General features: G+C 49.2%; 1 protein-coding gene across 6 annotated transcripts in view; it reads left to right on the forward strand.

The window, feature by feature from the left end:
- NTRK3 (neurotrophic receptor tyrosine kinase 3) overlaps window positions 1–23,144 on the forward strand; it is a 218,210-nt gene that overhangs the window by 48,259 nt on the left and 146,807 nt on the right. For all 6 annotated transcript variants that reach the window (XM_050903162.1, XM_050903159.1, XM_050903160.1 and 3 more), the window contains exons 4-8: window positions 6,590–6,658; window positions 14,127–14,284; window positions 16,576–16,718; window positions 17,336–17,477; window positions 19,699–19,995. In XM_050903162.1, coding sequence (XP_050759119.1) covers window positions 6,590–6,658; window positions 14,127–14,284; window positions 16,576–16,718; window positions 17,336–17,477; window positions 19,699–19,995 — 809 coding nt within the window. The remainder of the gene's footprint in view (window positions 1–6,589; window positions 6,659–14,126; window positions 14,285–16,575; window positions 16,719–17,335; window positions 17,478–19,698; window positions 19,996–23,144) is intronic.

Genomic DNA, 23,144 nt, shown 5'->3' on the forward strand with positions numbered 1-23,144 from the left:
GCAACAATAAGCTGTGAGGGGTGATTTGTATCCAAACAAAGCTTCATGCAGCTGGGAGATGCCTCAGAAGAGATGACTTGGAGGGTGTGGAAGCGTCATGGGGTTGGAGATAGCCTTTAAAATGGCCTTTAAAGTGTTTCGGAATGGGCTGGGATGAAGGCAGCAGCAGGAGATGGTTTGCTGCTTTGGCAAAGGCAGTGGGAGGAGAAGCATGGGGCAGATGTGCTGCGGGAGCCCTGAGATGGAGGCGTGGTGCCTTATGCCTTCCCACTTGCTCTGCAACTTCTGTTTTGTAATGCTATTTTTTAAAGAACAATGCAGGAGACCAGCCCCTTCCACCTCCTTCAGCCCTGTTTCAGTGACAGTTGGGATTTTACGAATCAAGGTCGTGCAACTGGGAAATACAGAGGGGTTGGTGGTTCTTCCTCCAGCATTGCACCTCCAGGGCTAGCAGGTGTGCACTTGGAGTGGCAGGGTCTCTTCTTGTGTGTCACTGGTGATGGTCTCTTGCTCTCCTCTGATGCAGGATGCTTTGAGTTTGGGAAATTATTGCAAATTGTGGCTCTAGCCCTAGAGCAAGAAATAATTTGGGGGAATGAGATGATAATGCGATGGGACATGCTGTGTGACACGTGCCTTACAAGGCACAGGACAGTACCGATGGGCGTGAGAAAGGAGCTAATTATGCTGTCCAAACTCACAAAGGAAGATTGAACCTCAGGGGCTTTTTGATTCTGCTGTGTTTGGGGTCAGTAAAGACCTGGATGTTGCTAAGGGGTTGCTTGAGGAGTGGAACTGGACTGTAGGTAATACCAGACCGTGGCTGGAGGACCTTTGTATACTGCCTTACTCCTCCATAGCACCAATACACGTCCTGGTGCTGAGCCCGGACAGGGAGCACAAATGGGAGAACTGCTGGCAGCTATGAAATCTCAGGCTGACCAATTTAACACCATGTCCCATTCTGCTAACTCCGCTTTCCAGGCGTGTGAGGCTTGCAGGCGCTTGGCATTGCCTGGTGCTTTTGCAGGCTCTATCTCAAGTGCGTCCTGCTGGGGCTTTGTGCCGAGCTATCGGAGATTTCAATTGAGTCTAATATTTGCAGAGCCTGATTTGTGGGGAGGCCTGTACTGCCACAGCTTCTGGGACTTGCTGGGGTAATTTTAGCACATTCATTAAGGGAGGACAGTACATTTTTTCCCTTAATGAGCAAAGCTGCTTACTAAACAGGAAAAGCAGGGAGGGGGAAGGGTAGGGCAGGGCAGGCGATGGGGAGTGTAACATTGCTTTTAGAGGTCACTGGAGTTATCTGGCAGGGACAAGCAAGCCCCAGAGTGACTTTCCAGAGTTTCTCTGGTTCAAACCCAAAGCTGTAGCAGCTTACTTGCTGCAGAAATGAAGCCTGGATGGAGCTACCCCTACACCTACAGCAGCATGTGAGGCTGCTGACATTTTCCTGTCCTGTGGCTACCAGCACCCGGCCAAGGCTGCAGCGAGCCGTGAGATGATGGGAAGCACCCGTTGTGCCCAGAGCACAGGGGATATCAAGGGAGTCCCACGCAGTGCCACTGGCATATCCAGTGCTGGGGACTACAGCTGAGGATGTGCATCTCGCCTCTCATTTCTGCCAGGCAGTCGCTCGTGCTCCCTCAGCCCCAGCTGCTCTGTGCAGTTAATCCTCCCCCGATCAGGATTTTCAGAGTGGCACTATGTTATTAAAACGTGTGAAAAACTTCTCCCATGCAGAAGTAAATGTGTCAGGTTGGAAACAAGGGCGAGTGGAGGATGGAGATGCGTGGAGGAGAGACAGGCACGGAGGGTCCCTCCCCGGCAGCAGCGTTTCTGCCATTGCGTTGGGCTGAACTGCATAATATAGCTTACAGCTTAATTACAGGGGCTTCTGCTTGTTGGTGTCATTAATGAGGCAACTGGCTTAATTTAGCTGAATAAAAATGGCTTTAATAGTGGAAACACTTTTGGCTGCTGAGTAATTGAAGGAAAAGAAAACATGCCCTCTCCTCTTGCACTGAAGTCCACTTGTTCTGGGCCACATGGATCCAGACACCTCTTTTTGTCCCACGCCCACCCATCCCTTTTTAAACGCAGGAGCTTGTTCAGCAGATGTACCTCCATGGCCCCATCTGTCACTCATGTGCTGGGACAAAATGGCAATGGTCACCTCCGCTCCCCTGCTGGTCCCCAGCAAGGTGTCCGCAATGCCTGCGGGAGCTGTGGGAGAGCATGCAGGACACAGCGTGTCCCCTCCTGAAGCGTAGGAGGAGGCTGGAGGGAGGGAGAGAACAAGGACTGGGACTTGCTGTCACTCAGTGATAACATCCTGCCTTTGAGGTGTGCGTGGGGTTGCTGGTGGAGAAGGCTGGTGGGGATATGGTGTGACCAGCCACCTGCAAAGCAGGAGGGTTAGGAGCACGGCTGCTGCAGCAGGAGGAGAGCGGAGTGGTGTTGAGCCTGAGTCACGAGTGGGTTGGGTGTCTGCTGCCCTGGACCTGGTTCAGGTGAGCTCCATCCAACGCCCTCTCCCTACCCAACTTCTTTGAAACCTGCTCCAGAGGCAAAAAGGGACTCTGGCAGCCGTTTCTAAAGACTGTCTCTGTGGAAAATAGCCTCGTGTGAGTGATGGAGAAAACGTCCCATGGCAAAGAAACAGTTTGGCTGTGTTCCAGGAGCACTGATGGCAGGTCTGTCCTGAGAGAGACAGGCTCCTGTTCACTGCTGAGAAATACGCAGGGAAGGCATTTTGCTTCCCTCTCGCTGTGTTTCCTTGATGTGTGATGTGCCGTATTTTATTACAGGTGGAGCTGATGCATAGGCTGTTATAAAGGTTGTCTGGCACGCTCCACTACAGGACTGCTTCCACTTTCCTATAACTCTGCCAGATTTTAATTGCTCAGGCTGAAGTTTTCTGTGTTGGGTGTCTGCTCCTGGCTGAATTAATTTTTTTTGGATTATTTCTTTCTAGTTTCAAATAAAAACCTGCTCAAATGTTTGAGGCGGTGAAAGGAAGGGAGGGAAATGGGCTGTTTTACTCAAGCTAGAAAATACTGGTGATGCTCCTGTTACAAAGCACCTGCACTCTCCTTTTGTGGAGGGGAAGAAACTTTGTCAAAGGGCAGATTTTGCTTGGAAGACTTGATTTTGCTCTGGGACATCTCCTTACATAGGCAGAAAGGCTCTTGATCTGGTTGGAGGGGAGAAGTTTTGCAAAGGATGTTTGGGAGCGGACTGGGGAGACGAGGAGCAGCAGCTCCTTTTGGGATACTGAGGTTGGGATGGGAGGACGTAAAAGCAGGGAAGATCATAGGAAATTTGGGTGTGGATAAGGAAATTGGGGCTGAGAAGTATTTGGGAGTGGCTGGAGAGCAATGAGTAGTATGATTCAGCCTGCTGGGGCGAAGTGGCTGGGTAGGGGAGAAAGCAAGCGGGTCAGGGAGGAGAGACCTGGCACTGCCCAGCCATGGGCACAGAAGGATGGGTTCTGGTTGGTGCAAACGATGGGGATTTGAAGGTGACAACAGACTTTCAGCCTTGGAAACAGCGGCAGGAAGGCAGAACGGGCAGCCGGAGCTGGGAGATGACTAGTCCTGGCTGGGAGGGCCTTGATTTTCCCCAATCCTCCCCATTTATGCTCTACAAAATATTGGGAAACTTGGTGCACGCAGCCGAGGTTTGAGCATGGGGGGAAACTCATGAGTGCTGAACAGGAATTACAAAGCGCTAGAGCTCAGAGCTTCACCTGTGGAGCCGTAATTTAATCTCCTCGTGTGCATGTACTGCGATACTGTCTCTAATTACACAATCACACGCTAGCTTCCCCAGGAAACCTGCCCCATCCGGCGCACGGGATGGATTTATTCTGGGGAGAAATCAGTGCTGTGCAGTGAGGTTTCTCTGTAGGAGCTCTCTATCTTTTGCGACAGAAGTCAGATGATGTACCCTTTGCACGTGGAAACCCAATCCTGGCATCTCTGACCTTTGGAGTTTTTGTGACCAAAATGGTGTATTTTTAATGTGTGTTTACATGTGCAGCCCTTTTCTGTCTCAGTGCTGAGATCAGGGACCTTTGCAAGGGTCCATTGCAAGGACCTTTCTGACACTTTAAAGTGTCTGAGGTGTCTGTTTCCAATGGCAAACACATTCCTCCCCGTGTGTGTCCTGGCTGATCTGAAGCGGAGCCATCGGTGCATGTCCCCCCAAGCAGCCCTACAGAAGCTGATGGTCAGGTCGGATCGGACACCGGCTTTGCCCTTTGAGAGCAGAGTCTCCTGCCAGATGTGTGCAAGTGAAGACCCATCTCCTCTGTGCCTAATACTTGCTCTGGTTTGTTGTCTGGGGGAGGGAGGAGGTGGTAGGAGTTGGTTTCCAGGGACTGTAGGAGACGAGAAGCGGAGCACATCTGCCTGGCAAAGCTCCTTGCATTAGTGAGGATGTTTCCTTTCTCCGTCTCTCTGTGTCCTAAATTGTAATAACACGATCATGCTATTTTTGCTTCCCTTATTTGCGTGGAAAGCCTGTTGTTTTTTCTCTTCTCTTTCAGAATCCAATTTTCTCTTGACATTTCTGCCTAATGTAGCAAAACATGACCTTTGAGAAAGGACATTCCAGCAAGATTCACTCCCTCCTCTGCATCTCTGCCTCTCTCCCACATCTTGCTGTCTCTCATGCATCCCGCTTTACACTTCCTTCTTCTCCCTGGGTTGAGGGAGGGAGTTTACTGTCTCGCTTTTCAGTAGCAGCGAGCTACTCCTTCCCCTCCTACTTTTCATCTGTCTTTGCAAAGTTTCCAGGTGCTCAGTGCTCCGGGGTGGATAAAAGAGGGAGTTTTTTGCAATATTTTTCCCCCCCCTGCTTCGCTTCACCTGCTATTTTTGCCACCTTTCTAAACTTTATTGGAGGCTGGAAGCAGTTTGTCTACAGCCATAGGAATGGTGGGATCTTAGTTATGTGAAATGAGGTACCTGTGGTTTGCTGTGGTTTCCGCAGCAGGATAGTCTGATGTGAAGCAGAGCCAGAATTTAATGATGCAGCACTGTGCCATCATGATGTTTGGGCTTATTCTTCTGCCAGGCTCGTGGAGAGCCTTTGGGATGATGGTTTGCTGTGTGAGCTGCAGCGGCTTCCCCGCTCCTAATTTCAGGGTTTTGGGCTTCGCAGCATCGCTTGGTAGCAGGTGGGACAGGACCAGAGCTGCTTTTCCTTCGTTGGTCCCTGGGCTGTGCACTCTCTGCATTTGCCCAACACGTGTCTGCCTTTGCTGCAACCCGGCGTAAGGTGACAAGTGAATCTCTCACCCCAAATCCTCGTGCATCAGACCTGCACTAGCAGGAGCCATTCCAGGATTCGCTCTCTTGGTTTTAGCATGTTTCTGCAAATCAAACAGGGATTGTGGGCTGAGCCTGGCACAGCTGGGCTGCCCGCCGCCACCTCTGTGTCACCTTGTCCTGTATCTTCTCTCTGGCCAGCCAAGAGTTTAATGAACCTCCAGGTGGTTCATGCCTCTGGCCCTGCATCGCTCTTCCCAGCGAGCAGGGCTGAGGCAGGAGGGCATCGGCAGCCTTGCACTGAGCTGCCCTGCCTGCCCGCAGCCTGCCCGGGCGGCTTGCAACAGGGAGGGAGCTGGTGGGGACAGGGACAGATTCAGCAAAGGATGCGAGGCAGCACCTCCTATGTTTTCTAGAGGCCAGCATAGATGTGGGAGGATTTGGGTTTCTGCCAGAGCTTGTGACCACCCATCCCTCTGCTCACCCCATGGGCTGATCCCTCAGTTGGTGGCTCTCAGGCTGGTGAGGTGTCCCCAGGAAGGCTGCCCACTACAGAAAGTGTTTCATTACCATCTTCTCACGCCATTAGAAACCCAGCACTTTTCCCTTTCTGCTCACTCTGCCCCAAACACATTTCTTCCTCTTGTTTTTAGTACTTCGGTTGCTTTTACACTCTTTTATCCTCTCTGGCTTTCAGCTGAAGAGGCGATGTCTGCTGGGTTGCAAATCTCTCCCAGGTAGATGAGATTTATGTTTTTGCAAGTTTGGGCAGATGGAGAGAGGGATGGGGAGCTGTTGGCTGCTGTAGCAGCGGTACCCCTGGGTGCAAACAACACACAGCCATACCGGGACACTTTGAGCACGCAGCTACTGCAGATCATATGATAACACCTTGGGTAATCATCGTGCTGTCATTTGAACCTGGCTGTTACTATTTTTAACATGAGGTTTGTATTTAAGTTTTTGTTCAAGTTATGAAATTAGACTTGTTCTTTCTGCTTATGGTTGGTCGAGCTCCAGATTCATGGGCAAGAATCAGACACATCTTGCTCTGTTTGGATTTTTTTTTTCTTAACATTGCAGCAGGATATAAACCGTTTTCCCCCTTGGAAAGAAAATAAAATGAGAAACTTCCATTTGGGTTCATCCTCATTAAAATCTCTCATTATGAAATCTAAACTTGGGTCCTAAACTGCTTGACAGCCTCCCCCTCAAGGAGGACGATGAGCTCTGCAGAGGCGGTAGGGCCACGTGCAGGAGGAATTATTTACCGTGACTTCTTTTTTTTTTTTTTTCTTGTTAATTTTCAGAGACCTCTCTGGGAACCGGCTTACCACTCTGTCATGGCAACTCTTCCAGACCCTGCGACTCTTTGAACTGTAAGTCCCACCCTGGAGGTATCTCCTGGGAGAAGAGGGGAGGCTGAGAGGAGGAATGACTTCCAAATAGAGCTATTTTGAAGCCTGTGAATAATTACCTAAAACTCCAGTGGGCAGCACCATCCTTGGGAGGGTTTCCTGGGTACGGGAGCACCAGAGCAGAACTACTTCTCTTTTAACTTCGCAGCAGCTGGCTAATTAACGTCAGGATGATGAACAAGTCATGCTTAGGGTAGTAAATGGTTGACTAACTCCGGGAATGCATCAGAAATACTTACTAGGCCAGATTTTGAATGAATCTTCTCAAATACTTGATCCTCATCTGTTGCGGGGTAGGGCTAACTGTTTTTCTTTAGCTGATGGACATGCTTTGTAAGACACCCCTGCTTTTTAGGCGAATGACTCCCTTGCTCTCTAGCAATCGAGGCACCTCCCAGCTCCGATGTGGGAGATGAGATAGTGTCTCTCCTGGGGCACCGGTGGCCTTCAGCCTGCTGAATTATTGATAGAGCATTCAGCGCTGTGCTTGAAGAATAAGTGGACATGAAATCAATGGAGCGTTGCCCTGATGACCTGTTTTGTTGAATTTTAGAAATAGTTGTTTGGTAGGTATAAAAAAATATATATATGTAGGATTTGTCCCAGAGGATCCTGGGAAGCTCCATTCATCCTCACTGATGATCAATAGAGCTGTAAGCTAGAAGTGACTTATGAAAGAATAAAGACAGCCTTTCAAGTGGGAGTAAGTGTGTTATCACCGGTGTTACTGCAGTGTATTTTATTTCTGTCAAATTGTTAAATGAAAAATACTAATAGTGATATTAGAAAATAGAGAAACGCCCTTCTGATGGGGAATCTGGCTTGCAGAGTTAAAATGCTGAATTTGGAATTTGTCTCCTCTCTGATTACAGCTCTAAATATTTTTCAAGCCTGGCTCAGGTTTCAAGTTTAATAGCATGAGTCATTTGTATTCTTAGACCTTTACTTATTGTCATTGCACTGTCTGGCAAAACTCAGATTGATGGTTGTTACCCAAGAGAGACCCAAGAGTGGAGGAGCAAACGGGGCTGCAGTCCTGAGCTAGAGGCACTGGCAGGGCCTGGGGTAACAGTGAGCCTGCAGATTAATGGGAATACTTCCAACAGGGCTTGTTTTAATGTGGCTTTGTTTCATTTGGTCATATTTTGTTTCTTCAAGCATGTCCCAGGTCTGCCAGCCCAAGTCAGGCTCAAAAGACAAATAACATGCACGAAGGGAATTGAGATGCTGCTGTTTGGGCAGCAAAGTGTACTTGTCCCCACCTGATGAAGAATACATCTGTGTTGTCCTGCTATGGTGATCCTGACAGGGAAGCTGGTGTGCTTGGGGTGGCTTTGGTTGGTGTCAGCAGAGTCACTTGGGGCCAGCGCTCTGCAGCCTGGCAAATGGGAAGGAGCTAAATTACTTGGCTTCAGTTGGAGCTGTGCTCAGAGTGGTTTTCTCAGAGATAACAAGCTCCAATTGATGAAAGAAGTAATGCCGATAGAAATGTGGGAGATCGCAGGGCTGGTTGGTAGGAAGAGGTATGGGGTGGGAAAGCAGCACTGGTGTGATGCGTGCTGTCCACGGTGTCCCGTGGGGAGGCTTGGCACCGCATGGGGCTGGAGCCTCAGCTGGACCTCTCCTGCCACCATGCTGTGAAAGGGGTCTTGGCAAACCACCCCCTGGCACCAGCTCCGGTGATCAACTCAGACCTACAAATGTGCATGCCTGCAGGATCTGGCTTGCTGTTGGCTGGGTTGGAGTAAGAGCCTGGTCAAGTTAATTTTTTCTGAAGAATTGCTTTGTCACTGATGCTTCCTGACAAATGTTCCCCTCTGGACTCCTTGTCACTAAGGACCCTCTATCCACAAGAGCACAGGTAGGATGGTCAGTACCAGAACAACATGAAGATGCTGTTCCCCAAAGCGTGACGGGAGAGGGATATTTTAGCTGACACCCACTGGGACGTTGGTGTTAATGGGGCAGGGGGATGTGCCTGCAGTGTCCTCCCTGGGGCCATGAAACTGTCCTGCTGAACTTTGGATTTGTTTGAGAGAAGACAGCATGGAGGTGTAGCCTGAGCTATGGGCTCTGAATAATCATTCACATAAAGATGTTGGGAATTAAGGTAAAGACATATGTTATCTACTGTGGGGTGGTCATGGTCCTGAGTGCTTGAAGGATGGCACCTGTTGATGAGGAAAAGCAAATCCCCAAGATGGGGAGAAATTAGTAATAGATGCGCAAAAGTGGGAAATATTATATTTTTTTTTAGAAATGCAGAGGATGGGTGAGTAGAAGACAGTTTTTTGGCACACTGAGCTCCAAGGAGGCTTCCAGAATCTGGGAAGGAGACAGAATACATGGCCCACATAAAGTGAGTTTGAAGCACTGGTGAAAGCTAGAAAGGGAGTTGCAGACTGACATCAGCCAAGGACTTGAAGTTGAGCCAAAACTCTCTGGAAAGGAAGAAGGCGGTGAGCAGCAGAGACCGATGCAGAGGCAGCAAGCCCAAGGAAGGCAGGCTGAGCAGCAGCAGCAGCACTTGTGCACGGCTGTGGAGAGGCTAGAAGTCCCCAGGGACACACAGATGCTGGCAAGAGTCTGCTTTTCTCGAGAGGGTTAGGTCTACGGGGAGGGTAGGTGGGACAAGCAAGCGCAGGTCTGCCTCACCAGAGGCACCCTATTGAGTACCAATGCCCCAGTGCTACCAGGCAATTGTGGATCCAGAGGGAGGATAGTCATGGAAGGCAAAACTGCGACGTGCAGCGACGCAGCTCGGAGCAGCAGAGCATGCGAGAAGGGAAGCAATGGGAGGATTGTCTCCAGGAGAGTGTTGGGAGGAGAGGAACTACAGCTGATGTGACGTGAAGATTGCCAGGGAACATGAGACCTGACAAAGCCACTCACAGTGAACACAGAGGAGGAAAGAGCAGAAGACTAATGTGAAGATCATGCCACGCTATGAGAGCAGGCAGGTGGATGGGAACTTGGGGCTTGAAACAGCTGCCTGACTGCATTCAAGGCCTCTCAAGCTCCAGGAGATGGTATTGCTTTAAAGCAGAGTTTCTTTTCTTGTTCAACAGAGCTGAGCTTTTCCCCTGCCGACTTGCTGAAAAAAGGATGGCAAAAATGAGGCACATTTCCAAAGAATGTTATCTCTTTCTCCTCTTGGCCAGAAGCAAGCCTTGGAATGTTTTCCAGTAACTCCAGCCCTAATTCCCGCAGCACAGGCTGACCTTGACCAGCAGGGCTCGAGCTAATGTGTGCACAGCTCTCCTAAGTCTGAAGCTGAGTGTGCACAGGGAAGCATCTGACACATGCAACAGCTCATAAACATTGGACTTAGAGCCTTTCTTATCCAGAAGTCACAGCTGGTTTCCTCTGTCATGTCCTTGGCTTCCTTTGTCATGTCCTCAGAGAGCTTAGGGCTGACATTTCAAGAAATTCCTTCCCGGAAAGACCTAAGACTCTGGATCCAATTACATCTTTAGTCGTATAAAACCTTGTAGTCCTGAACATCTTGCCACTCTGCCCGGCCCATCAGCATTTCTAATACCAGCAGTCCCTGCTAGCTTGCCCTGCAGTAGATTTCTGCAATGCTGCAGCAAGAGGCTTTGGTGGGGATGGGGCACAGCAGCAGCTCTGTTAATGTTATGAGTGCAACTTAACATCGTCTGTGCCTCTAGCTTAAAAACTTATTGCTGCCAACAGTCACACTAATAGAGTTGTAGCTAGACAGTGGGTACTTGCCTGCTCTCTGCATTAGCTAATCCAGCCGTCAGACGCCACGCGTCGCTCCCTGTCTGAGTTCTTCCCTTTCTATCCCATCCTTTTCTGGCAGGGGTTTGGAAACAACAATTCTGGCTGGACCGCCAAGAGAAGCCCTGGTTCTGGGAAATAAATGGAAATTAAAAAAAAAAAAAGCTTTTGTTCTCTCTCTGCTGGGCACTCTTTAGTTCTCAAGCTTAGGGAAGCGGTCTCAGTCCCGAGGTAGGAGAGTGTTTTAATTGCAAGTGTATGAAACCTTGGCAGCAGTTTTATGTGAATTAAAACAGACAGCAGAAGTGTGGCAAGGATCTCCACTGCCCTCTGAGAGGCTCTAGCTGCAGACAACTTTGTTTTAGCTGATGAGTGGGGAGGCATGGGACAGGACATGTGTCTCATTTAGCTGCCTAGCCTGAAAAAAACCTGTTCTGTGTGTCTGAAGTCCTGTCTGTCCCAGTACATACTGGGATGATGATGGCATCCCTCTCCTGCACTGGTCCACCCTGGTGTAGGCAGTTTTGGGAGGCAGGGGGTACAGCTTTCTGCGGGGAGCAAAGCTGGGCTCAGCCAGGCACTTACAGCTTCTCTCTCTGAAGAGTTGACTTGGTGCCTGCACGGTTCTAGGGTTTCAGCTCTGTCATCGTCCCCTTGAATGACAGTGCAGGGCATGATTGTCCCAGTTTTCCTCTGTCCTAAACACAAGCCCTGCAGTGTGCCTGCTTTGTGAAGGGGCTGTGCCCAGAGCACATCCTGCTGCAAGCCTGTGCTTTGCCTGGGACTGGTGGATGGCTCTGGCTTGGGTGCAGATTCGGTCCCTTTTTGGGCCAACTCCTCGGTGCAGAGAGCAGCTCTGCTTGTGCAGAGAGAGCCCAACTTGCTTGCGGCTGTGACACTTGCTATTTCTCACAGGCATTTTCAGTTTTAACAAGGCCTTCAGAAGGTGTGGGAGTGTGCACAGCTCCTGAACGCCTGTAACCAAGTGATGCTTTGGCAACATTTCCAGGCTAAGGCTATGTGTGAAAAATGCCCTTTGGATTTACTTGTCCTCTCTGGGAGTAAGTTTTGCTGGATACGTGTCATGAGAAGGAGCCCCTTGCCTTAATTCTCAGTGCGGCGCTGCTGCACCCATTAAACACAGAACAGCAATGAAGACCTCTTGGCTGCCCCGCCGTGCCTTTCAGCACCAGTTTTTGTCCTTCCTGCTGTGATGGGAGACACCTCTGCAGCACACGGCCATGTCTTCTGGCCCAACAGAGGCTTTTGGCTAAAGGATGCCTTGTGGTTCCTGAGGCCCTTCTTGCAGAGAAGGGAAGGCGCATTTATCTCAGCAAGCAGAGGGTTGTAGGTAGTAGAGATGTGTTACAGAAGTTGTGGGAGGAAGCGTTGGAATGATCCCTAATGATCATTGCTCCTAATGATCCCTGCAAGGGATGGGGTCTGAGGAGAGAAATGGAGGTCCAGGTTTTTGGGCAGGTGCAGGACAGTGTGAGCATGGAAATCCCTATGCACCTCTCTGGAGAGCTGGCTGGCATGGCAGGGCAGGCACCAAGCAAGGAGGGAGGGCATCTCCTGCATGTCAAGAGTGCTTTTGCAATGTGTGTTAGGGAAAACGGGTGCACACATCTGTGCCCCTTCTACCCGCTGTGCCATGCCAGCTGCTGGTGGCACTCGGCACATCCAGCCGGTGATGGGAGTTAATTTGTGCAAAAGCCCCTGTGGGGGTCTCGATTAGAGCGAGTTACATCACTGACGTTGGGGCAGGTTGTGGGTAAGTTCTGCCCTGAAGCCCGCTGCTCCTGTATTATTCATGGGCCTTCATGAATTAGCAATGGGCCCGGAAGGCTGCCATCTATTACTTACAGAGCTGCCCTTAAGTGCTAGGACAGCGGCTCTCCCCAGCAGCCTGGTTTCGTGAGGATATTTGCAGTGGAGCAGAATTTCTCCCCCGTTGCCTCTGAGCTCCCCTGGCTCCCTGCTGGGTCCCAGGGTACAGCTCCGGTTACCTGATCTGCTGTTAGCCAAGTCCATGGCTCTAACCCATGTGCCATCCCATGTCCTGCTGGTAGCAGTGACCTTGGGAGAATCCCAAGGAGAATGTGGATTCATGGCCATGCTGAAGAGGATGCAAAGCCTGTGCGAGGCACTGGCGGTACCTGTCGTAGCGTGCAGGGAATGTCTTGTCATTCGAATCCCACCAAATCACTGCACTAATTTGTTCTGGTCTGTTAAATTTAGTGCTTTGGCCTTTGAGTCGCTTGTCTGAGCCTTGTACCTGTGTTGCAAAGGTTTATGTGCTTTTGACAGGAAAGGAATGAACTAATGAAAAGCCACAGAGTGAAGTTTAACTCAGTGTTTGTTCTTAAAAAAAAAAAAAAAAAAAAAAGTCAGATGGCATCTTCTTCTATGAGAAGATTCAAAGTGGTATCATTAGGGTTCAGGTTTAAAACCCCTGGCTGCTACCAGAAGTTCCCTTCTCCTCCTCCTCCTTTTGCAGTACTGTTATTGACGATACAGCAGCTGCGTGTGTTTGGAAGGTTGTTTCCAAATCCTGTTAGTCAGTGGAATTAATTTTGTAAAAGCAAGCATGAATTTTGCAGTAACACATGGAACAGACCAGAAAAACAGCTTCCCCCTGTATGACAGGGGGATCTAGATATCCTGTGAAGCAATGGTTTGACCTTTGGAGATGCCCTTCTGCTTTGGGGTGACTGAGCTCACCTTTTTCAGTGCTGGCTCCTCTGCTCCATACTTTCTTTTGCTTTGCAGTTATGTGGGGAGATATGTTGTTTGTTCAGGCTGTATCTTCTGTTTTGCTCAAGTTATTGTTGCAGACCCACGTTGGTAATTCAGTCTGTCCTGGGAGGGCACTGGGCTCTCCTCCCTGCTGGGACCTGCCCTCCTTGCATCTCCACAGAGAGCTGCAGGGCTTTAAAAATGTAAATGAAATGGTTAATAGGTTGGAAAATCAATTATAATAAACATTCCTGGTATATAAACTATGTGTAAGTGTGTTTTAAATGGAGTACATTAAAGGCAGTGCTTTTTTCCATTTCTCCTGGCCAGGTCAGCAGGGTCTCAGTGCAGTGCTGTTTGATTTGATTAAAATGCATGATATCCTGCACATTAGCTCGTGTCCTGGGTCACCAGGAGGCTGTGTTCGTACAAGGTACTCGGGAGAAGAGCTGCCAGCTTCACTGAGCGCTTGTGGGGACTGGAGGTGTGCTTTGCCCAGCAGAGTCTTGAACCCGCACTGAAGAGGGATTTGAAGATGTGAATCAGTATTTTAGGGCAGTGGGGAGCTGCCTGCTCCTTTGCTTGAGGGATGAATGTTTTGGGTCTCTGGATGGCTGTGTGACCAAGCTGCAGATGTGCAGATCTTGCGGTGAAAGACGTTGCGTGTATCCGCGTGCTGCCCTGGGAGATGTAAAACCTTGTGTGTGTGCGTGAAGGAGACTGTGTGAACGCATGGATGTGTAAGCTCTGTCTCTCTGGAGACGGAAGAGACATGAATGTGCCAGAAGACCCCAGGCAAATAACACGGAGGAGATTCTCCCTTAGCTCTAAAGGGCCCCTTGCATCTGCATGGTGGCTGTCCTCCTCAGGGAGCCCGGAGCCAGGCGACGGCCCTGTTTGTCCTTCCCCACCCCACCGTCCTTTCTCATGCTCTCTCTGCCCATAGGAGACTAGAGAGGAACCTTTTTAACTGCAGCTGCGACATCCGCTGGATCCAGCTCTGGCAGGAGAAGGGCGAGGCGAACCTGCAGTACCAGGAGCTCTACTGCATGAACATGGATGCAGCCATCATCCCTTTGCAGGAGATGAACATCACCCAGTGCGGTAAGGGCTCCCGGGGCCGGGCACAAGGGAAGCCAGGAGGGAGTTCTGTCCTATCCGGCACCTCTGATTCAACCATTTGCTTGGGGAACCTGGTGTAGCAGAATCCCAACATGTGGTCAAGAACAAGACGATTGAAGCTGATTGGGGTTCGTGGGTTAAAAGTAGAGTATCTGGGTAAATGTGGGGCTGCTGTTTCTGCATGTGTGAAAGTATTGGGTGATTTGGGGCATTTCCTTCACTGTAATGCTGTTACTTGACAAAGTGTCTGTGATGAATTTACGTGATGTCTTGAAAAGGGATGTGTTTCATGTTGCTCTTCCTCTGTCTAACAAATCCTAGAAATGGCATATTGTTAAAAGATGCTGCCACTGTATCTTTTGTAATTACTCTTAGGAAATAGACGTCTCTATTCATTTTCTTTTGTTTCATTTTTTTCAATTGAAAGCCCATATCTGTGGGGGAGAGGCAGGAGTGACTTTATATCTCTTTCTGTTTCCTGCTGATGTTTAAAGAGTCCGGTGGCCCCAGGAGCAACATGAGGCATGTTCAATAGTTATCCCTTTTTCCTTCACCTTGTTCACACATCAGCTGCCTGTTCGGTGTCAGTTTCTGCTCAGCTATTGCCATTACTGGAAAGCATCCCTTGCAGAGTAAGGGGAAGGAGGTGTACCTTCAGCAGAACAATTAAGCTGTATACGCAAGCAGCTGTCAAACTCATGGGCTGAAAAAAGGAGGAAAACCAGAGGTTTTCTTTTTCCGATGATCGTCCTCTGTTCTAGGAATTTGGGTTTGTTTGTTGTAGCAGTAGTAGACAAACAGCACGCACATTTGGATTTGCATGACTTCCCCCCCCCCCCCCCCCCCCCCCCCCAAGTTCATGATGTCCCTTTATTAAGCTCTGGACATTGGCCAAAGTGTGTCTGCATGTGGATGAACAAAAAAGATTTGAGAGAATGCTGTAATTTCCTCCCCACATGGGAAGAATAGTCTGCAAGGATTAGAGGAAAAAAAAAAAAACCTTAGGGATCAGGGACAGGGAGGGAGGAGAGGTGACTCCATCAACGGTGGTATTAGACTCTAGGGGACAGCAGGGTGCTGATTTGGGAACACGAATGTGCTGGTGTGCAGGGTGAGCACCTCCTCTGACCTCGCAGTCTCCTGGAAGGGCAGGGAGCCACACTGCTCTGCTTTCCTCCAGAGGAGAGTCTTTCTGTTCAAGCATTAAGATGACTCAAGGGATGTTTTGACAACACCCCATTTGTCTTTGTCTGTTGGTGCTGAGGGCTGGCGTGACTTGGGGTGGCCATGTTTGATACCAGCTCAACCTGGAGAAACCATACTTGTCCCTCCCATCTCCCTCTCCACTGATTCCTGCCACCTATGCAACTTTGCCAGGCCTTGACCGCTGCCTCCTTTCTTCTGGCATCCCCCCATATCAGTACAATGTTGCTTCCCTGCTGTTGTCACTCCCTGATGGCAATGGAAGGATGTGTACCCCCATCCCTGGCTTTGGGTTGGCGTGATGGATGCTGCTGCCCTATGATGGCAGGGGACCACTGGTCAGTTCCTTCCTGCCCTGCCTACCCAGTTTGCCTCTACGAACAGCCCAGAAAGCCTCCCCTATGCAAGAAGGCTGTTTGCCTTTCTTCTTGCAACCAGCACTGTTTTATGTTGCAAGGGTATTTGGCACCTGTGGCAGCAAGTAAGGAAATGGTGTAAATCAGAGCCACCATAAATCAGTGAATCTCTCTGCCACCACCGAGGAAGAACAAGGGCACCTTTTCTTAGGAGAGCTGCAGTTGATATGAGGACACATCCTTGGTCATCTTCTCTTGATTGTTATAAATTAGAGGGACACTTTCCTCACCTGGAGTGCTGGGCGCTCTGTGCCTTGTCCCTGGAGGTGGGAACACTTTGGATCCTCTGCCAGCACACGCAGCTTTCCCATCCCAGGTGACTGCCCTCGAGAGCAGCTTCTGTGGGAGTAGAAGAGATGGGGATTGTGTGAAGGGAAGGGCAGCCAGAACTGGACACCAACCTTTGTATTCGAATGTGATGGGAGGGTCTGTTCAGCTGGCACATCTCCAGTGTCTACATTTTCCGCTATTTCCAAGATCCCTCCTTGCCTTGGTAGGGCAAGGCCATGCTGTTGCCTCCTGCTACTTATCCCAGGCTGCTGGAGGCTGATTTGGGAAACAGCTTGGTGGGATCTGGGTCCACACGCGTGTCCTGTGGCTGGCTGTAGCAAATGCTGCTCCACACCTGAGCGCCTTGGTGTCTGGCTCTCCTAGACCTCCCTGAGATCAGTGTGAGCCACGTGAACCTGACGGTGCGGGAAGGAGAGAACGCCATCATCACCTGCAATGGCTCAGGCTCGCCGCTGCCCGACGTCGACTGGACAGTGGCCGATCTCCACTCCATCAACACGCACCAGGTAGGGGCCGCAGGACCTCAGTGCTGCCTGCGCCCGATGTGGCAAGGGCAAGGCAGCTGCCGTGGGTTCCCCAGGTCTGTGCATGCAGGACAGAGGGTCAGGTAGGTGGTGGAGACTGCTATGAGAAATGTGAAATGGTTGTATCCAAAGGAAAATTGAGGCCATACCCTATCCACATGAGAACCTGGGAACTACCTGAAGGCAACAAAACCTTCCCTCTGTATGGCTGGAAAGTGAAGATGAGATAGCTTCATGTCTCAGTGCTCCCTAATTGAATTAACTCATGTCTCCTCTAATGAAACTACCTGTTTACAGAGGTGTCTGCAATAGCTGTAGCTGAAATAGGCAGCTAAGCAAGCTTTTCTAGAGGCAAGCCATGTTTATCAGTGCTACAATGCTGTGGCTCTCCCCCTCCCAGTAGTTCCTCTTACAAGATGCGGTGTATTTAATCAGGTGAGGAAACACCTCCCTTTACCCAGTTCCTAGTTGTCCTTGGATTTTGGAGACCTTCTCACATCTTACATGGAAACTGATCCTCATCTTCTGGGGGCAGTAGCAGGGAGGAGAGGAGCCACCAGACACTGATTTCTGTCTGTATTTCTCTCTGGGATTTCTAGACCAACCTCAACTGGACCAATGTTCATGCCATCAATTTGACCTTGGTGAATGTCACCAGTGAGGACAACGGGTTCCTGCTTACCTGCATTGCCGAGAATGTGGTGGGGATGAGCAATGCCAGTGTGCTGCTCACCGTCTACTGTAAGTAGCAGTGGAGAGACCTTGACCATACAGAGCCTGGAGGGCTGCCCTGGGAACTGTTTGAATGCATGGCCACTTGCTACCTGTGACATACTGGTTTTGTGGGTGAGGATTAGGAGCTGAGCACAGTGAGGAGGAGGTGGATCCTTGCACATCTGTCTCCTAAGTGTCAGTATTTTTGCTGTCCTGCTGCTTCCATTAATGCAGAAATGAGCACTAGAGCAGGGGAGGAGCAGCAGTGCCACACTGGTGGTGGACATCTCTCTACCCACCTCTTGGAAGATCCAGCAGAGTAAGGAAAACCATAGAGGGACTAAAACTCTCTTTACAAACACAGAGTTGCTTGCCCTGATGCTATATGAGAGGTTAAATGTCACCCTTGCTAAAGCCAGTGTAAATCTTGCCTCTGATTTCAGGGATGCTAGTGCTTCCTCCCAGATCTGTTCCCACAAAGTTAAACTGCAAATGCCATGTAAACATGCACATGTCAAATTTCAACTGTTCACTTTTAGCTGCAAGTAGCTAGACTTCCTTTGTGCTTTCTAATATAACTTAACACAAACCTGACCTTAAGAGGAAGTTGACACAGCTTTGCGCTCGCAAGCAGCTGAGATTTACTATATGTTGCTGTGTCTGTAATATTTGCCCTTACTCTGTAGTTTGAAAATCTGTCCCCCGCCCCCAACCTTGCCAGATAGAGCAGAGACCCATGCGGGATTCTGGCTAGTCTTGGGGAACCCACGCGTATTGCGTGTCCAGTGCAGTGCAGGAACCACGGAGTCCTGTAGACAAGGCAGTCACAAGGGATAGGAAAAAGGAGAGCAGATGCTTTACTACTTTCATCTTCCTCCCAATAAGTACTACTGATGGATTGAAGAATGGAGGTAATTAAAGTTCAGATCAGCTCAGATGTGATTGGTCAGCAGGTGGGTGTTTTTTGCACTGCGTTTTAGCACCTTTTCCTCCACACCTTAAACAGCACCATGCCAATGCCTATTTTCACCTTTGTAATCCTCTAAGCTGCTGACAGTTTCTGCTACCCCTGCTCTTGTCGCCCAGACCCATCACTCTGGCTGTAATTTCACGCTGAAAAGATCTGGGTTTTTGCGTGTAGGTGGCTGCCTGTTTTGAATCCTCCTTGCCAGGAAGATGTGAAAAAGCCACATGCAGATCTAGGCGTGCAAGTGAAAGGAGGTGGCTGGGACACGGCTGTGTGGTTCAAGGTAGCTGGCTGTTGGTGGGAGAATTTTGCTCAGCTTCAACCAGCTCTGCACCTTTTTCTCTTCTACCACCTTCACTGCCTGAAAAATTCACTCTTTTTTCCAAAAGATGGGTCAAAGTTGGTGCATTGGTTTTTGTTCCTTGCGGATGCCCCATGGGTTGTCTTTGCAGCTGGACGGTACCAGGAAAAGGAGAGTTTTAGGGAAGACCTACATCTTTTTGTGTCCTTTGTCTTTGCACAAAACTCGGTTCTTTTAGTTCAGACCTTGCCAGCCTTGGGGTTTGGGACCTTACATGTAGGTGTTGTAAATGGGGTTTCAGAAGCGATGGCAGAGCAACATTTGAATTCTTGGGGTGTCCCGGGGGGAAGACAATGCATATGCAATAAATTGCAGATTGAGTCTCTGCTTTTCTTTTCCCTCTCCCACTCTACTCCCTTTAATTAAAACACCCCTGGAGGGTGTTCGGCGGGTGAGAACTCCTTTGGGATATTCAGGCAGTCAAAACCCCCAAGGACAGGCGGTCGCTGAGGGATGTTTGCTTCCACAGCTATGCGATCCAAAATTGCTCAGTGTGACTGGAGAGCTCCCATGGGCACCTTGCACACATGTAACGTAACAGTGCTATGTCGCCACGTCCTCCTTAACAGTGACAGGCAGCCTCCCTGTGATCCCTTGAGGGAAGGAGAGCAGCAGTAGGTGTGTGTACTGGGCAACTCCAAGCTTAATTGTTTCTGGGCTGGTGAAAGAACCATCCCTGTTGTTAATTTGTACCCCTGTTCAGAAGCCCAAGAGAGCGGGCTATGGTTCAGATCCTCCTTCTGGGGAGCGTGGAGTGGTTCTTGTGACTTAGCGCTGCTCCTTTGCAGAAATCCATGGGAAGAGTAGAAAGAACAAGGGATTTTGGAGGTTGCGTTTTCAATAATCTTAATTTCCATGGTGCACAGAGACATGCTGTGGGTGGAGGTGTGCTGTGAGCCTGCCATGTTTCTTTCTGCTAGATCCCCCTCGCATCCTAACTCTGGAGGAGCCGGTGCTACACCTGGAGCACTGCATTGCATTTGCAGTGCACGGGAACCCAGCTCCCACCCTTCACTGGCTGCACAATGGCCAGGTCCTCCGGGAGACAGAGATCATCCACATGGAGTTTTACCAACAAGGGGAAGTGTCTGAGGGTTGCCTGCTCTTCAACAAACCCACTCACTACAACAATGGCAACTACACGATTGTGGCCACCAACCAGCTGGGCTCAGCCAACCAAACCATCAAAGGACACTTCCTTGAAAAGCCCTTTCCAGGTAGGATATTCAGTTTGTCTCATTAGAGTTGCTTGCAATCCAAAGGTCTTACTATGGTCCCACCAGTAATCCTTGCACCTAGACAAGGCCTTGACAACCCAAGCTGGCTTTTGTCTGAGCAGCAGGTTGGAAAAGGTGATGTCTGGAGGCCTCTTCTGACCAGTATGATTCTCCTACTCAGATGTGCTTTGGTGTCACAATAACTCTTTAATGCAGAGAGAGACACTAACTGGTTTAGATATTTTTGTTGTGTAACATATTCTGCAGTGTATTTTTTTTATTTATTTATTTTTTTTAAGATCTTTAGGGATTTCAGTGGGAATAGGATGTAAGTTTGGTCAATTATTTTGGATCTCCTCTAGGGTGCCCCAAAGAGGTTGCCCAGTTTTTTTGAGAGAAAGTATTCTATGTGATTGCTAGTTATAAGCTAAAGAAAGGAAAGCCCTTTGAAGTGATGCAGCTCTTCCCTTTTTTTTCTTCTAGCTTGCATTTGTGAAATGATTAAAGCTGGATGCAGCAGTGTCAGGATTGTTTTCTTTCTGAATATGACGTGCAATTCCAGAATGACAGGTCTACAAAAGATGCGACGCTCAATTAGTCGCTTTGCATCAGTTTGCTGGGATTTCTTAACTGATTGTTTGGAATTCCTTGTTGTACTCCCTAGTGATTCAGGGCTTAACTGCAAAAAACAAAGCATTTGAAGACATGAACATCCAGCTCTGGGGAGGGCAGTAGAGACTTTTGTGGTGACCTGTCCACTCTATAGGAGCGTGGAGGGTCTTGGTCTGCTCTCTCGCATTGCAACACCACGCTGGCCATCATGGAGTTAAGACCTGTGCACGCTGCTGCCTTCAGGAATGATGCCATGAGAAAGTGGCAGCTCTAAACTGGCCCCTGCAGTCCAAGAAAATCCAGCAAAATAGGGCGCTTGCTAAATATAGAAAAATACCAATGGTACTCTTATTTATTATTTATATCACACCATGTATGTACATAGAGTTTTCCCGCAGGTCAAATATCGTAAATGCAAACCCAAATCTCTGCCTTGAAGATCTGACAAATGAACAAATGAGCTGATATGGATGGGAGTGGAAAATTTGTATTCTGGCTTCAAGGATGATGCCCTGTTTGGCTATCTGACCTATTTATGTTTCCTTCTGTCAGGGCAGAAGAGCAGCTTATCAAATGTAGGTGGGTGAGGAGAGGCGCACAGGTTCGCAGTCTCAGCTCTGTCAGGTCCCACCTTTGTGACTCAATTTCCCCATCTGTGAAATGGGGACAGCTCTTAAGTAGGTGCTGGACCTCCAGAAAAGGGGGCAGATCTGCTGTTCCGGAGAGCTGATTTTGGAAATGGATCTGAGCTGTGCTGTGATATGGGAAGGCACGTTGATGTTTGAAGAGCCTTTTGTGTCAGAGGCTCTGGGAGAATGGGATTGTGTGAAATATATGTAAAATATTGCCCTTGTGAGTGCATCTTCACCCACGCCTTGTGTGTGTTGTTGGTGTGGAGTACTTACAGCCCCTGAACCATCTCACAGCAGGAACTGACCCATTTCTGTTATTTCTTCTGATCCAAAGTCCCAAGCCATTCCTTATCCTGGCAGACCCTGTCAGCCCAATGCAGGATGTAATTTACTTTCTTTGAAGTTTGTTGCTCCGTCCACTGCCACAGCTGACATTAACACTTGATGTAGCTGACGTTTATAATTTCCCATTTGAAGGTAGATTCCTCCAGAAAATGCCACAAATTGAAGGTTGCCCAGTGTGGTTCATTCAAGAAGCTTATTGCCTATAGCTGTTCACATGTGCAAGGGTTTTGCTGTCGCTACCCAGGATAAGATTATTAGTCTTCATTAATTAATGAAAGTGTAGTGCCTGGAAGACTTCCTATCAGTATAGAAAAGGACCTGTGACCATGTTTTTTTAGAAACCCCTGGTCTGCAACCTCTTGTTGGTACTGTGCCAGACTGTGCTTCCCAGGTTGAGAGGAGAAAGGTGCTGTTAGAAGCTGGGTGGGAGCTGGGAGATATACCCCGTGCCATATCCTGCTTCTCTGTGATGGTGGCTCTAGAGGCCAGGGCAGTGGCTGCCAGGACAGATTTGTGTCCTATCCTGATAAAAATCTCATTGCATGTTGTCATTGGCATCTCTGCCATAAGCTACTATCTCCTTGTTTAATCCACAAAGGTTAATGTACCTAGCTCCCCCATGAGTGTCCAGTTCTTTGGGAACTTCTCACAGAACTCAAGCTGGCTGAAATTTCTTGGCTATGTTTTATACTTTGAAGAGTAGGGTTTAGTGAGAAAAACTTTTTGTGGGTTTCTGTTGAATTTGCTTAGTCCAGCAGAGAAAAACAGAAAGGGGAAAATGTAGAAGCAGCAAGAGTTTTACAACTAGACTCAAATGAAATATTTCTTCCTTCCCCCCTGCCCCCCGAAAAAGCCAAGGAAAGTTACTCTTCTGCTTGACTTGAAACAAAAATATTTTTTCAGGTTTTTTTCCCCTGGTTTGGAAAGCCATGTTTGTCACCCGGGGGTTGTTTTACGCTTCCCTTCCAAACCTCACCCATACTTCAGCGTGAACGTTTCAGTGTCCTTCCAGGAGCCCTCTGCCAGCAAAGCTGTGTAAACTCCAGTTAATATCAGGCTCAGTTTCTTACATGGGCGAGTGAATTGAAAGCTGACGTTATTCTCATGCTATGTAAACTGAGTGTCACCGAGAGCTTTAGACCTCATCGTCTGGGGCCTTGGCTGCCTTCGGAGCTGAAGGAGCTTTACTGAATAGACTGGAACAGTCAAGGGGCTGACAGCAGGGACTGCCATGGCTGTCTCGGGCAAGAGGCAGCTCTAGGACAGCCACAGCCTCCATGTCCAGTTCAGATGCTATTAGCTTTTATGAGTGGCTCATGAAAATGAGGTCAGAGGAGGTCTCCTCTAGCCCCCTGCCCCCAGCTGGGCTCTCCTCCCTGGTAGCTGGTCCTCATCCTCATAGGACTTTGTCCTTGGGTGAACACTGCCATGCAAGGCAAAATCTGCTTCTCTCCCCTCCACTTCCATCCTGCTGAGCCCTGTGTGTCTGTCGAGCTTTGCTCGCCTGCTGAAAGCAGGTGCGTTTAATGACCATTCAAAAGTTTAGTTAGCATGCTGCTA

This window comes from Gymnogyps californianus, chromosome 11 (genome assembly GCF_018139145.2).
Source record: "Gymnogyps californianus isolate 813 chromosome 11, ASM1813914v2, whole genome shotgun sequence".
NCBI classification, from domain to species: Eukaryota; Metazoa; Chordata; class Aves; order Accipitriformes; family Cathartidae; genus Gymnogyps; species Gymnogyps californianus.